Source organism: Cynoglossus semilaevis, chromosome 15, assembly GCF_000523025.1.
Source record: "Cynoglossus semilaevis isolate Cse_v1.0 chromosome 15, Cse_v1.0, whole genome shotgun sequence".
Classification (NCBI taxonomy): Eukaryota; Metazoa; Chordata; class Actinopteri; order Pleuronectiformes; family Cynoglossidae; genus Cynoglossus; species Cynoglossus semilaevis.
This window is the reverse complement of record NC_024321.1, coordinates 7533317-7549037: the sequence shown is the minus strand read 5'-3', so window position 1 is coordinate 7549037 and position 15721 is coordinate 7533317. Positions and strand designations below refer to the sequence as shown.

At 40.8% G+C, this 15721-nt stretch overlaps 1 protein-coding gene and 1 long non-coding RNA gene across 4 annotated transcripts in view; one reads left to right on the top strand and one right to left on the bottom strand.

Annotated features, from left to right (window-relative positions):
- Positions 1-5689: 5689 nt before the first annotated feature.
- Positions 5690-15721, bottom strand: part of efemp2a (EGF containing fibulin extracellular matrix protein 2a) — a 12702-nt gene continuing 2670 nt past the window's right edge. For both annotated transcript variants that reach the window (XM_025063022.1, XM_008326714.2), the window contains 10 exons: positions 11771-12075; positions 10800-10848; positions 10524-10712; positions 9974-10096; positions 9462-9578; positions 8126-8245; positions 7915-8034; positions 7705-7831; positions 6700-6895; positions 5690-6555 (listed from right to left, as the gene is read on the bottom strand). In XM_025063022.1, the coding sequence (XP_024918790.1) occupies positions 6394-6555; positions 6700-6895; positions 7705-7831; positions 7915-8034; positions 8126-8245; positions 9462-9578; positions 9974-10096; positions 10524-10712; positions 10800-10848; positions 11771-11872 (1305 nt within the window). In that variant the 5' untranslated portion in view covers positions 11873-12075 and the 3' untranslated portion in view covers positions 5690-6393. The remainder of the gene's footprint in view (positions 6556-6699; positions 6896-7704; positions 7832-7914; positions 8035-8125; positions 8246-9461; positions 9579-9973; positions 10097-10523; positions 10713-10799; positions 10849-11770; positions 12076-15721) is intronic.
- Positions 6732-15721, top strand: part of LOC103390743 (uncharacterized) — a 16821-nt gene continuing 7831 nt past the window's right edge. For both annotated transcript variants that reach the window (XR_003051927.1, XR_003051926.1), the window contains exons 1-2: positions 6732-6851; positions 9443-9596. This is a non-coding gene — a long non-coding RNA (uncharacterized LOC103390743). The remainder of the gene's footprint in view (positions 6852-9442; positions 9597-15721) is intronic.

The window sequence follows — 15721 nt, the reverse complement described above, 5'->3', positions numbered from 1 at the left end:
TCACTTCACATTTTGCATTACAATAAGTTCATGTTCACATATACACAATATTATGTTCCTCACCACCAGAATTCACAGTTTGACTGACGCCTTGGCAACTAAAACTACATCCCTGGTATGTTGTAAATTTTTTCAAGTCACAAAGTTCCTTCCAAGCTCTTTCTACCTGAAGTTGACTTTTTTTCTTGTTATTTTTCAGGGCTAAATGTCTTTTCAGCATAAGTCCTTTTTACTGCCACCCACACACCCATAGCAACACATGGCAGTTTCTTAGTAACCACATTTGCGCAACAAGTGAAGAAAATGAAGGCAGAGCTGGCATATTTAAGTTAGAGGTTTATATGAATCAGAGTGTTTTTTCTCAACATCTGGACCATTCGCTGCAGAAGTTTTACATTTGGTGTCTATTACATGTAGTTAAATGCTGTCAACTGTCTGTGAGGGCATCGTTAATACATGTTGTTTGTGTCTTCCTGTCAGTGCACTGGTATTTATAATTACCCTGCTTAATTACAGACATGTGACACATTTATGTTGTATGCTGCAATAACCTGCATTGAATTATCAGGTTGTAAGTGAGAGATCACACTGACCCGGAGTAATGAACAGAACCAGCAATTAAACCTGTAATTGGACCAGACTCAGAAGTGAATTATAGATATTATAGAGATAATATGAAGTGACTGCAGTTGTCTCAGTGAGGATGAGGTTTATGTCAGGATATAGGAAAGAAATTAAAATGTATTCTTTAATTCTAAATCCATCAAATCTCTGTACAACATAAAATAAAGATGTTTGGTGGCGAAGGCAATTAAAGTAAAGATATAAGGAACATTCTGGAAGGTTCATAAATAGGGAGAAAACTAGTAACAGGTTTGGTTGTCCAGATTAGGTTAGGTTAAATTAAATCAAATTCTATTTTTTGTGTATCTAGATAAAAGAAAAAGATGATTCTTATGACTCTATTTATAAATCATTTATAAAGAAAACTATGTGACTGCAGGGAAATTTGAGATGTTAAGTGTGTACACTTACCCTTTGTACTCGTTTGTATTTTTAGTTAGTGATATTTTTAGTTAGTGATATAAGACTCTACTCATCAACGTATTTTCCTGGAAATTAAATTATGTGCTGCACCTTTAGTCTAACTTGTAACTGGCTCCTCTATGGCAAGAATGTTGTTATATTAAAGCTAAATCTTTTTAACAAAATGTTCAAGCCTCTGGGACGGTTTAGGGGAAAGGATCTGTGTATCTGAGACACTGATGAGGATTTAATACAAATAATAGACAAATAACATAATTGTGGTTTTGTAACAATAGTCTTGTACCTGATTGACCTGCCTGCAGTCCATATCTGTTTTCTGTTAACATTTCTGTGCACATAAGAAGAGGAAAATCAGTCAGCGGTAACTACTGACTGTTAAAAAGTATAAGAATTGCCAAACACTTGCCAAACTGCAAATAGTAGCATAATGAGTTTCCAGTCAATTAAACTGTGTAATTAGGAGGAAAGGATGCGTTGCCCAGTGGAAACCAGCCGTAGCCATTTTTTTTAAATGACTGCAGTAAAAAATGAACTAAAAAATAAACTGAACCAAATCTCTAAAAAAAAAATATTTTTTTAATTATCTATATTTTTTTTATATAAAGGGTTAAACAGGCTGCCATCACACATTAAGTCAACATTAAAAAAACATGAATATAAAAGAAAAATATACCTTATATTTAAAGGTAAGACATACAGTATATTTAAACTTGAACAAATGTCGCATTAGTTGTTAAATTCTTCTCCAGGCAGACACTGGCTCGTCCACTGCCAAAGTGATGGTTTGTGATGGCAAATTCTCAGCTAATGTTTCCAGATATCCAGTTATGTGATGTCATTTTGGCTGTCAGCAAGTTAGGGATTTGAATTGTTAACTGGGGTTTTTTCTTTCTCTAAATATTTCATAATATAGAACATATGGTAACGTAATACAACACTCATTTAATTTTTCTGAAAAGATGTTAAACACACACACACACATGCGCACCCACCCACTCACTGACACACACAGATACAGACCCAGTTCAGTGACCTTTATATGCACTAGATGTCTACGTCTATCTACTTGTGTTGTGTAGTTGTTTGTGTGTTATTGTGTAACTGCCCCTTTCTGCCTCTCTGTATACTTAATGTAAATGACCAAAGAAGAGCCACTTCCTGCCTAATGCCCCTCACTGATTTACATGTTGTTTTTCTTTTTATTGTTATTTATTTGATGTTTCACATATTCCACTGATTCATTATCTAATCTCAGTGCTGGGATGGTGTGGGTGGAGGGTAATGACACTCCACCTCAGCCTTTCATTCACAAATATAAATGTGCTATTGTTTGAACACAGGGAGCTTTTTGTACAGCAATAGGAGGAGATTAAATCACTGCAGTCTGTCTCAGACCAGGCTTTAAGACGAGGAGCGATGTCTTTAACGTCCAATGTCTTTGTTTCATCACACTGGAGCCATTGGTGCACACTGTAGACCTACGTGGGCCACGTTATACCCACTTCCAGTCCCACACTATCCCCCACTGTTGCCCACAGGCCACAGCCCGCTCACAAAATGAGCTCATACTCAGGTGAAGATGCCAACAATGAGGCCCAGGCGGTACATTGCCCCCTCCACCAGCCTAAACACTCCTCCCACTCGTCAGCGTGGGCACCGCCAAGCTAAACCACATGCCTGCCGATGTAAACACCCACGACCTGCACACAGACACAGAGAAACAAACAAACACAGCCTCACGTAGCAGGAACACTGAACATTTTTTCCGATTTCTTGTTCAACCATTGACATCACGTGTGGGTTTGATATGAGGTGCTAATCCTACCACTTTTTCTCCCTTAACTAGTACTAAATCCTGATTACAAAGGTCTAACTTCTAACTAAAACCACAAATCCTTATAACTAATCCAAAGTAGGTTTACATCATTAGAAGTCTGTTTTATTTTACCCATAAGGAATACTGTGTATAAAATAAGATCTCTAAATCTTCTGACACTTTTCCCTAAACCTGTGAACTAGATCTCAGAGGAACCTTATCCCTTGGCATGGCTAACACTTTAATATGTGTCTAATATTTGATCACCATAAAGTCATGTAAAAAATGACTTATCTCAGAAACTCATTATTCGTTTTCTTCACTGATGTGGGAGATACATATGAATATGATGCTCAGGTATTGGTTTGTCACTGTATTGTGTGTTGCATCTGAGATGTGGACATGATTGTTGTCACTTCATATCGGCAGCTGTTTGTGTTTTGGGGAAAAGCCTGAAAATGTAGGTTTATGAGTTACTGAGGAAGTGGAACCAACATCACTCAGGTTGCTGCTATTTCTGGAATAATGCTGCTGCTGCTGCTGCTGCTGCTGCTGCTGCTGCTGAGAGGAAGATCTGTGTGATCTGCTGCCACTTGGTGGCTGGACACTGTCTGCTCCTGTTACATAAAGCAGTGCCTGTGTGTGAGTCATCACCCCCCAGTGAGGACAGATGGGAGGTGTGTGTGGGGTATTCATATGTGTGTAGGATTGGGCGGAGCAAAGAGCAGTGACTGTAAATTAAGGGCTTTCACCCTTTTTCCTTTCATACGCTTCTTTTACCGTTTTAGATCTTATTCCTATTTCGCTCTGTCAGTAAAATGAAAAGAAAAAAGAAAATGTTGTTTACCTCTCCCTGCAGCCCTCAGCCCTTTATTTTCAGTGATAAAGGAAGATTCTGCCTTCCTAATGTGAATTCTTGAATCACGATAAGAAGAGTCTGAATGAATTACCTATGGTACATGGTATTATTTAAACACCATTGTTTACTATTTACAACCAATCATTTCACTCCTTTGTCCACGTGGTGGCGAAAGCGAGCTTGCCTTAGACCAGTGGTCCCCAGTCATTTTTGCTGCAGCGCCCCCTTTTACAAATAGAACTATTGTGGAATGTTGTGAATTATGGCCAGGACAGGATTCGTGTAAATGAGAAGAGGATTAACTAATGCTGTAAAACTAGTCAAGTCTTAAAACTTGTCAATGAACAACCAGGCCCCAGAGGTTCACTAGTGGATCATTGACACCAGTGTTATCTTCAACCTGGCTCTTTTACAAAGTCTCCTTCATCTGATATTTACCTCCAAACAGGATGAGAGTACACAGAAATGTTCTGCAGAAACTCATCTGGAAGACATGCTACAAAATAGGTCAAAAATAGTCTTAAAAATTACCCAGACTTCCATTGATGTGTTTCAGGTGCTGCTTCATTGCTTCCTGTGACTCAGGGCTGTAAAAGTAATCAAATACATGCGTTAATTAACACAACAAGACAAACACGGTGATAATTCTTGGAAAGTTGTTTACTATAACATGGCTTTAACATCTGTTTTTACGCCGTCTTCTTAACTTCCCTCTGCTCAGTCTGCACGTGTCAGCTCACACATTTCAATATGGTTTCTTCAGTCTGGGAAAACGTGCAAGTGTTAATCAATCATCAAGTGTTGACCAAACACATTGGTCAACACTTGATGATTTAGGAATTATGAAAGTCTGTGACACATTAAGAGATGTTAGTTTTACAGAAACAGCTTGAACTGAGGATGTGCTCATAAGGACACACCTGCAGCTGCAGTGATCTCACTCCCTCTCTCTCGTCCACACACACACACACACCTGTCTGTCACATGAAAGTCTTGCTCGCCTGTGAAAACATCCAGAAGGTTTTAAATGCCGTCATCATCGGAACAGAGTCTGGAGCAAAACCAGAATGTAATTATTTCCCAGGGAATTTCATCAAAGGCCTTTATTAGTTATTCCACTCACACAAACAGACACCACGCGGCCAAAACACAACCTCCTTGGGGGGAAGTAATAAAAGAGATGAAACAGCACTGGGATGAAGTTGTCATAAATCTGAACGATCAGCAGTTTATATTAAAACCATGATGTTCTTCTCAGTGATGAGACAAAATCCAACAGAGGCTACGCTAACTTTTAATATTAAACAACTACTCTATGCTAACTTTAACAACATTTGCCATTTCGTTAAGCTAACTTTTGGCTATTTTCTTAGTAGGTTGCAGTTTTTGTCCAACTGTTTTTGAAAAATGTTTTCATTTTCTTGACTAAGTTGTGGGTTTGCAGAAATGACATGGCTCTGTATTATAACTGGTGAATATGTACGTACTTGGACAGGTTCATGAGAGGAGTTTTCTACTACAACAAGTACAGTAATTTCACCACTAGATGTTGCTAAATCATACCCACTAAGGTTGGTCCATGCCACAAAGAACGCCTCAATGTTTAGGCAAAGTAAAATTCGGAAATACTAAACAGTTAAGTGGTCAATTGTCATTGAATCTGTGAGAGCTGCGGTTAAGCTTCCCCTACAAGTAAATACATAATGAATAAATAAAATAAATAACAATATGAATGAGTTGAATGACCAAAAATGTCTACTGTCTAATCCCCTGAGCTATTCTGCCATAGGCTGTGGGGTAGAAGGAACTAGTCCGTGGTATTCAGAAGAAAACTACTTTTGTTACAAGTGTAATAGTCTTCTTGTACCATTATCAGAGGTGTATACACAAAAAACAAATGTTTGTTTTTATATTGAAGGCTGAGTGCTGCATGACACAGGATACAGATGCTTTAACACAAAGACAAGTAGATGTATATTGTTTTAATGGACTTCAAATTAAAAAAAAATACAAAGTACAACATCAGAAAATCTGAAGAGGGAGATCTGGGGCGTAGAAGTGAACAGTGGAGTGTGGAGGAGGCTGAGGTCTGACGTGAGTGGTTACTGAATTGTGTCTGTGGGAAAAGGGAAACGAAGCTGGACGGGGATGAAGTGGCTTACAGAATTAAACTGGAGATAAGAATGTAAAACTGGTGAAAACAGAATATTCTGGTGACGTCGGGCATGAATCATTGTACCTGACAGCAAACAGCAGCAGTTTGTCACTACACTGAGCAGATGTGGAGGAGAAGAATCCTTTTATCGTTCCAATTATAATGGCACTGTGACGCTGCATTGAGTACTGTTGAAAAATACCTTTTATCATGTAATCATACAAACTCCTACACTGAACTTTACAAGGGTACAATTAGAGCAACAATGATTTTAAACTGATCTGTGACATAAAACCGCTGCACACACACTGTATACTGTACGTACAGGAAATATGGTGGTCTGACAGCACTCTGTCTCTCTTTGCACAACTAACTATAAAAAGTGAAAGTTTAACATCACAGTGACTGGTTGAACTGCATAGACAGCTTCTTTTTACAGCATCTTTTTTGCTTCTGTGTTTCCCCCTCAGCTCATTTTTTTCTTTATTCCAGTCTTCTCTTTGTTCTTCTCCCTCTTTAGAAAGAGTACGGTCCAACGTAGACGGTGAGTCTGAGGGCAGAACTGCCGTGGTAGCTGAGCAGGGGGTTCACTGACACCATCTCCAGGTCCAACGTGTACTCTCTGGGGCCGGACACTGCACGGGCCAACACCAGCATGGCACTGATATTGTTGATTTGCTGGAAAGACAAGAAGGTGAGTGAGTATTTGTATACATACATAACACTGTTGTTTAACTCCTTAGTGATTATATTAATTACTTTTGCTAGAAAAATATCTACTGTAGTTATTAAAAGTCAACTAACTAATCATCTAATCCTCACCCTGATGTAAAAGTCTCCGTCATCATCCCCAGAGCGGATGCGGAAGGTGTTGTAAGCCCCCGGAGACACACTCGTGGCTTGAATCTGGAAGATGTCCGAGGGAACGGATCGTTCTGAGGTGATGGTCATGTAGCGATGGACGATGGAGAAAGGTAAATCTCTGCAGGCGGGTTTGCTGACAGGACACACACAGCGGCTGCACACACGGGAGAAAAGGAAAAATGACATTTTCACCTCAATTCCCTTCTTTGTTGTGCATTTTTACAGCAGTTCAGTTTTGGATGTAGGAATATTAACAAACATCAGGCACGTCCAACAGATGTCTTCACCATGGACACAAAAGATTCACTGAACATATTAACAACATTATTTAAGATGTCTTCACCATGGACACAAAAGATGTAGACTGTAGATGGTTTGGATTTTATAGCCAAAACTCTTTTGACCCTCAAATCTGTTTAGTTTTTAACCTGCTGTTAAAAACATGTATCTGTTTGTGTTTATCGTTTGTGGGAAATGCATGATACACACCTTAATGATGAAAATATGATTCGGAGACAGAAAATTAATGATACAGTCGTTGTAGGGGCAGGAAATCACCGCAGTTCGTTTATCAGCCAGCAGAGGGAGTTACACAACTAAAATGCTGTACCGTTATAGAACAGTAGTCATTGTTTTTGTTTTTTTTTTGTTTTTTTCTGAAACGTATTTGCTTCAGCCTGATCATGTGGACTGTGTTGACAGAGACTCACACCTGTGAACACTTGTTCACTGTAATGGTTTTCTTACCACACTGGACCACATTCCAAAAACAAAAATCTGCAAAGTTGGACCTAAACCTGGAAAATGTAATTGGGATAATCTTAAAGTTTGAGCTCAACTGAATACAGGGACTGATTTTATACTGAGTAGACAGCCAGCACATTTCTGAGTAATTGGGAAAAGGTGTGTAAGAGTGTGTGTTTGCGTTTGAACACACTCGAGCTTTCATGAGGTGTCACTCACTTCTCAGACACCTTGATGTATGGCTCTTTGCAGCGGTTGGTGTCCACACACTGGTAGCTTCCATGGACGTTCACACAGGTCTGTGTCTCACTACACTTATGATCACCTGTCTCACACTCGTTTATATCTGCACAGGGGGAAAACAGTGATAAGGTCAGAGAGAACAGGACGGGACAGGAGAGAGTAGAAACAGGGGACAGATGTGTTTACCCTGACACAGCCGGGTTCCCAGCAGCTGGTAACCTTCAGGACAGACGCAGGAAAACTTTCCTGGTTCGTTCACACACTGGTACTGGCACAAATAGTTGGAGTAGCTGCACTCATCAATGTCTGTCGAATTACAAGGGTTGAAATATTATTGACTTCCCATCATTTCAATAAGAAAATGGAGATTACAGACAATGAAGAGACAGTCTCTTACCATTACAGGCAAAGCCATCAGGCCCCAGTTCATAACCCTGGTCACAGCGACAAAGGAAGGTACCGTAGGTGTTGTAACACCTCTGAGAACAGGGGGCGCCCATGTCACATTCATTCACATCTGAAAGACATTTCAGGTTTTCAATGTGACACATTGGCTGTGTCCTAATTCAGGATCTGCCGTCTCACAACAGTGCCGTTCTTTTTAGAACGTATTGCACATTCTTTATGGAACCTCTTTAACAACATTATGATTTAACATAATTTGCAGGTAAATTAAAAAAATACATTAAGTTAATAATGAAAATAATAGAACTATTTCTCTAAATTTCAAATTTTTACTTCTGCGAGCACTGTTTTCATCAGAGAATCTCTTCTTTGTAGATTTCTGTAGCATGTCTTTCACACCAGGGTCACAACCTGTTTCGTTGCCTCATCCAGGGAGTGAAGTCAAGTTTCCTTCAAAAATTCTTTCAGTTTCTCTAGATCAAATCCTGTTGCAATGCTTCAATAATAGTCACAGGTTTTTCATTTGACCTTTGTTGAAAACATTTTGAGAAGCAGGAAACCCAACACTATTTAAGACTTGACAAAGTCGTAATAAAGAAATTTGTCAAAGCTATTGACGCCTAAGAGACACGTGAGAACACGCTTTGGTTAGTAAAATCTGACACCTTTGGAAATAAAACATCTTCTATGTATCTGTCACCTACTCAGTCTACCCCCTGTAGACCGCGCAGCCCTCGCCAGCTACACCCGTTAATTTGGACCTCTTTATAAAGATGTGGTCACTTTTGGTGGAACGCTAACGCGTCCAAACTTTTTACAGCTTCTGGATCAAAAACTTAAACTGAGAATTCAAAGTAAAAAAAATGCAAAGACCCAAATAAATGTCAAGTCCCCACAACACATTTTCCAGCCTGCTTAATTTCTAGAAGCAGTGGGGTCCAACATGAGCTAATTTTTTCCAGAGGTGAAACAGTCACTACTTCATCAGCAGATACAGTTATTCTGAATAGAATATCATTTCAGGACCTGATGTTGTCTGTTATTCTTCTTGCACTTTTACAGATAATGTTATGGTGATTGTTTACAACTAAGCTGTGTGTTCATATACAGCTATTAGCTATGGTAATCTAACATTAACCATTGTATCTTAGCCATGGTTTCAAACTCAGATTATTGGTGAGGGTTGAAGCAGCCATGTAATAACTTTGCTAATATCATAAAATAATGTTTACACCTCTCTTAGACGATCTCCTCAAACTTTTTTCATTTTCTATCACTGCTTCAATGTGACCAGTTTTGTTCCTCCTAGGGCTGGACGTAATACTTGCCAACACAAGAACGGTTGTTTCCTGCTATCTGGAACCCGGGTTCACATTGACAAGAGAAAGAACCAGGGACGTTGACACAGCGATGTTGGCAGTATCTGTACCTGCACTCGTCAATGTCTGAGAACAGAAAAACAGGTCAGTGAGACCAGACCATGTCTTTGGGACACATTATCCAAAATAATTACATCATAATATCCTGAACTATAAATATGATGGGGGGACGTGTAATTGGAAACATTTCTGGAGTCTAACAACCACTGTATATAGTGGGGTGCAGTTACAGCAAAGTCAAAATCAGCCTCAAATGTCAGCCATCTTGTGTCAAAGTAACGCCATTTTACAGAATTTAGTGCAAGTGTTGCTTTATTATATATATTTTACATGACAAATGTCTATATCTAATCTAATCTGATGATTCAACTAACTGAGAGACAATTCTTTGACCACAGATTGTGTTTAAAACTTTTTATCCACAGTAGTTAAATCCAGGTCTTAAATACTCTTAGACTTACCGATGCACTCCGTGCCGACTTTGCGGTAACCATCTGGACACTGACAGGTGAAGGCCCCCAGTGTGTTGATGCACTGCTGACTGGGCTGACAGTCATGGTCCTCTCGCTCACACTCGTCGACATCTGGGTTTGATGAAGTGACAAATAAGGACGCAGCAGTCAGAGATGTGTTTGCACTCCACAAATGCTGCGTCATTTTTCTCTGACCACTCAAACCAGGCTCTGATGATGATGAATCACGTTTGCTGTGTCACGCAGACCCAGAGTCTGCAGTTACTCAGCTCCTAAAACAGAGCAGCTGTCCTGGTGTGAAATCTTCCACATTCCTACCCTGCCTGCCCCACATGGACTCACATACTCACTCACACCCACACAGACAGCACTGACACTTCAGCCTTCACTTCTAACACCTGCCTTGACCACCTGTCCCTGCACAGTCTGTGACCACTGACAATAAATTTACACACACACAAACATGTGTTAATGGTCACTCATTCTGTGCTACCACCTGTCTGCCTCTTACCCCCCTCCCACACCTACAGACACTCACCCACACAGCTGTCTCCCTGTGGCTCATAGCCCAGAGGGCAGTGGTTAAAAGTCTCGGCGGGTGTAATGGGAGGCTCTGTGGCTGGGATGACGGACGCAGAGCGAGGGAGGCAGAGGTACCCTCCATAGTGGTTGAAACATTTCATTTCACCTTTGCAGGCATCAGGAATTGTCTCACACTCGTTTATGTCTGAGGGGAGAGGTCATAATTGAATTAATCAGCATCAGCTTTTATTGGTCATTATTGTGAAGTCACTGCAGGTAAAGAGAGATAAACCTTTGCAATGCTCTGTCTGCGAGTCCCAGTGATATCCATCAGTGCATTCCTACAACAAGCCACAAAGAAAAGAAGACAAGGATGAAAACATTTGACACACATTCATTAAAAAGTAATAGTTATGCAGGAAAAAAAACAGTCAGATGAAAGAAGCTTCTCAGACGAACGACACTGAGCCAAAAAGACAAGCAGTCTGCTGCTGAGGAAAGTATGACAGGCTAAATTACTTCTCTCAAGCCAAGTGTCACTTGAAAAACAAAGAGTGTGCTGCCACTGTTTGGAAGAGGGGTCATTACCGTTCTGGGAAAAAAGAAACTACTGGGCACACTGAGGGAACATGGAATTAAAACTAAAATTATCTCCAGATAGTACGAGCAGAAACCCAGCCAACGTGCCCATATCCATGTAGCCCTGTGTAGGTTCACTCGGGTGATAGAGTACACAACAGGCATCAGTGTGGGAACTTATAACTCACTGTGAGTATTTACATTTGGAGTGTGTAAATGTGTTTGTTGTTGTATGCTGGTGTGTTCATTGTTGGTGATGCTGCCCTCAGCCTGTATTTTCCTTGAGAGGCATGTTTCTTTGTACATTTGTTTGAATGCAGTGTACTGTAGTTCAACTCTCTGACACCCATGTCAGTAATAAGGTAGAGGATTGGCAGGTTTAGGGTTTAGGGATCAGTTCACAAGGTTTTGTAGCCCCATTAGAGTTGATTATGTATTTTAGTCTATAAATCTTTGTGGTTTTTTTCTGGCCTAGACATGGTTGTTATGAAATGCATTTCTTATATCCTGTGTGTAGTCGATTGTTTTAGCACCACCTGCAGGCAAGGGTGGCGAGTTCTGGGTGTGCACATTCTATCACAAAACTATTCCCACAAAGTTTTGAGAAACAAGAAAACTTTAAAATCAATTGACAGTCAGAGAGAAACAGTTTAAAGTAGAAGAGAGAGATTCTTCCATTCTTACCGTGTAGGTGTCACTTTCTGTAGACGCCTGTGAAGTGAAACTGCTGAGGAGCACTGACGTACATATGAACACGCACAAGCTGGACACACAAACACCCTGCATACTAATGCATTAACTGGTAAAGAGACAAGGACAGGAACAGACGTACAACATGCACACAAACACTACACTCACACATACACACATACACACACACACACACACACACACACTGAGATCTACACACAGCTCTCAGGTGGGACACACAGGAAGCAGTGCCTTGAAGATGGTACTTTGTGATGTACAGGGCTGCCAACAAGTGGTATCTGCAGTTTAAAGAGACACAGAGGGGTGTGGGGGTGTGGGGGGAGGGCAAATATTTACATTAGAAAAATGCATAATTTAGTCTGATACTGGTGATGTAAGCTGTTCCCCTGAGTAAATCAACTGGACTTGTAAATGCTACAGCCAGTTTTTTTAATTAGTCAGTCAGAATGCATGACGCACAGTGGACTTTGTTTACTGTTTGTAAACCAAACAACCCCCCTCCCTGATTGCAGTGAGAATAAATGGAATAAATCACTCTGCCAGGTAGAAACACAAACACTGTGACGTGCGCCATCCCTCGACTGAAAATAAAAAAGTCAACATGACTGGAATACTTTCATATTAGCTGCTCACAGAAAGCCCTCTGTGTCTGCAGGCTGGCAGACTACAGGTCAGTGGAATGATAGCCTCGCTGAGCAGCTTTCTCAGCTTCACTTCGCTGGGCATCAGGGGGAGGACAGAAATCCTGGCCATTTGTTTTTTTATGTTTACAACATCATCAAAGTTAAGTTCCTGTATGGAATATATAGTTCATAGACAACTTGCCCAAACTTAGGCTACATTCCATGAACCTTTCTACAAACTTCACAATGTTTTACAAGTTGCAAAATATTTGATTAACATGTAAGTATGAGATGACAGTCCTACAGGATCTTGAGATTTAAAATGAAGTTTATATTTGTTGTCAGAACATACTAGCTTACCTTACACTGCGCACATTATATTGCTTTGCATAGAAACTGAGATTTGTTGATTCATGTGTCATATTGTGTTGCCTATATTTAGTGAGGCTAAAAGGAGAAGTATACAACTCAAAGAACACATACTCCACACAGAGGCAGGGCTATAGAGCTGTAGAGATGCTGCATAAACGTGGGACACATGAGATTTAGATTAAGCAGCAGAGTAGTTCATGGCAGTTGTTTTTACTTCGAGGAACTATCTCTTGAAAGCCAACCAAATGTTGTCCTCCTAAATGTCTCCCTGTAGAGAAGTTGGAGCGATTAGTCAAAGAAGAAAGAACTAAAATAGATCAGAAGACCAGAAGGCCTGGAACTTTCTGAAACAACTTCAAAAAGTGTTTTTTAGCCAATAGAGCTCACAGCTAAACTTTTGACCTTGTTTTTTTTCTGGAGGGGACATTAAAGGTTAATATATATTTTATTTTGGCAGAGTAAATAAAATGTTTGTTGAAACACATTTGCTAAGGATTGCTATGTTAAAAAAAATCTTCATTTGGATTAAAAGTCGTTGATAATACTGGAGACAATATTTATGTGCTGGAAATGTTGTCCTCAACAGTACATACCTCTGTTCAGCATTAAGAATAAAGGTCGGTCATTTTGTTCAAACAATATTTCATCACTGACACACTACTGCTTTCACTTAAAATTCTGAGAACTTCACCCACTCCTTCAGCTCTTTCCAGTGTAGTGTATTTTGGAGGTGTATTTTTAGTGTATTATGTTTGCTGAGTGCTGTGATGGACTTGGCTTTCCTCCCAGCAGAGACACAACCATTCCTCAGTTAATGTTCCTGGAGAGTAGTGATTTTGCTGACTCTCAACATAAACAAATCACCTACTCCAGCTTCCATAAAAAATACTGAAGAAAAACAGGCCAATTAAAGGAATAGAAAAACACACCAAGCGACATGAAAGCTGCCTGTCTACGTGCACAGAAGCACGCTATGATCTAAACTCCGCAGGCCACATTTACAGGCACTGCTTATTGTTGGACTTCATGTTGGGACAAACACCGTCCGCAGGGTGACGTGGACGGCCTCAAATAGTGAATGGATGACATCACGGGGGATTTGGGACCTTTGAGTGGTGAAAGAAACAGCAAAACATCCCTTCGCTCTGTATCACAGCCTGTCACGAGTACCGCAAGACGCAACCGAACTACCACAGGACGTGACCTCTCTGAACTGGACGAGCAGCCACTTACATCCAGCAAGAATGTGACCCAAAACAGACTGACCATTAGCCCAGGGTCCAGTCACTCTCTGGCCACCGAGTGTGGGCAGCACGGATGCATGGGTGTTGCCCTGCTGCTGTTGGAGTTCAAGTAGTGGTGGACCTCTGGAATGCCCGTGGCAAGGATGTGGGCGCCATTTCTCAGCTGGGATGCCCTGCCACGCCAGTGGTTCCCAGAGTATCAGGTTCTGGGAAACCCCCCATGGTTCTCATAAGAAGACAGCTGGTGCCAAACCTCTGGCCACTGCTCCCAAAACTCATCCCTCTGTGCAGGAGGATGTCGATAACTCAGACTCAGTGCACAAGTTCATCATCTGTTAGACACAGGTTCACTGTTTTTCTTCCTCATCAGTGATACAGCTGAGTCATGGCTGTGTCTCCTTGCTAGAGAAAAACAATCAAAAATATTTGAACTGCTGGTACAATGGTGGTGGAGTGGTGATAAGTTCTGATGCCTAACAGCAAAAAGGAAAAATGGAGTCTCCATGTTCTCCTACTGTGATGGTTCTTCCACTTTTCTGCAGCAAGAAATATAAATTGAATGGAAAATTAATTTTAATTAAAGAGCTGAAATCTGATTCTGTTCAGGAGGTGGCAGCAGGGGGCTACAGTGGTGTTTACTGCTGTTGTCGAAAGTTAGTGCTTGGACCCTAACATATATTCATGACCTTATATATACTGTATATGCTTTTTTAAGAGTCACCTTTGAAAGTACGTTGTAATTTTAAAACACTGACATATTTCCAATTTCCTCCTGATGTTGTGATGAGTTACTCATAAATAATCAGACGTGAAACCCTTTTGTAGCCGATGCAGCCCATGTCTTAATAACATCGGTTGTGTCACATGTCAGCACATGATAAAACTATCGACATTTAATATAATTACCATTTGGAGTGTTGGCTTCAGCTACAGCAGGCTGGAGTTACACAGTCAGCACAACCTCAGAAGCAAAACGTCAGGTGGTTCATGAAGGTGACCACATGGGAACCAGGAAAAACTTGTAGTTGGACCACACACGCACACATAAACACACAGTGTAAACGGTGTGTTTGGGTCATGTCTTGTAGTGTATACGTAGCCAGCTTTGTGTTGTTCTGCTCCGTCATGTGTGGAGAAGCTTGGTTTTGTGGCGGCTCAGTGTGAGATCTCTCCAGCTGCGTGTCTTACCTTTGTGTCAGTGAACCTTCAAAAATCTATAATCTTCCCATCTCCCATACATCCTCACTCCTGCTGTAAGAATTCCCCTAATGCCCCTGAGGCTTTGCTGCTGTCTCACTGTGTAATCGCAGTAACAGGGCTGTGTTGCATTATTATACGCTGACAGTGTTGCAGCCGATGATGGGCTGCTATGGAGGGAACATTCCTCCTTCCTGCTGCCTTCGTAATTCCACTGTAAATAACTGGTGGAGGTGTCATGTGTTAGCTATTATGAGTATACACTCTACAAACAGTGATTTAAATTGCACGGTGGCGTCCTCAGCTGCCAGTCATCCAGGTCCTAACCATCATTCTGTGACTCCAACGCTGGCACCTGCTCCTCTTGCTCCACAGAAGCTACTCATTTAATTCAGGAATATAGTGACTAACACCGGAACTATGACACTGGCATTAAATGTTGCTCCGGAAGGATGAGGCGGAATCATTTTGTAACAATCTGCACAATA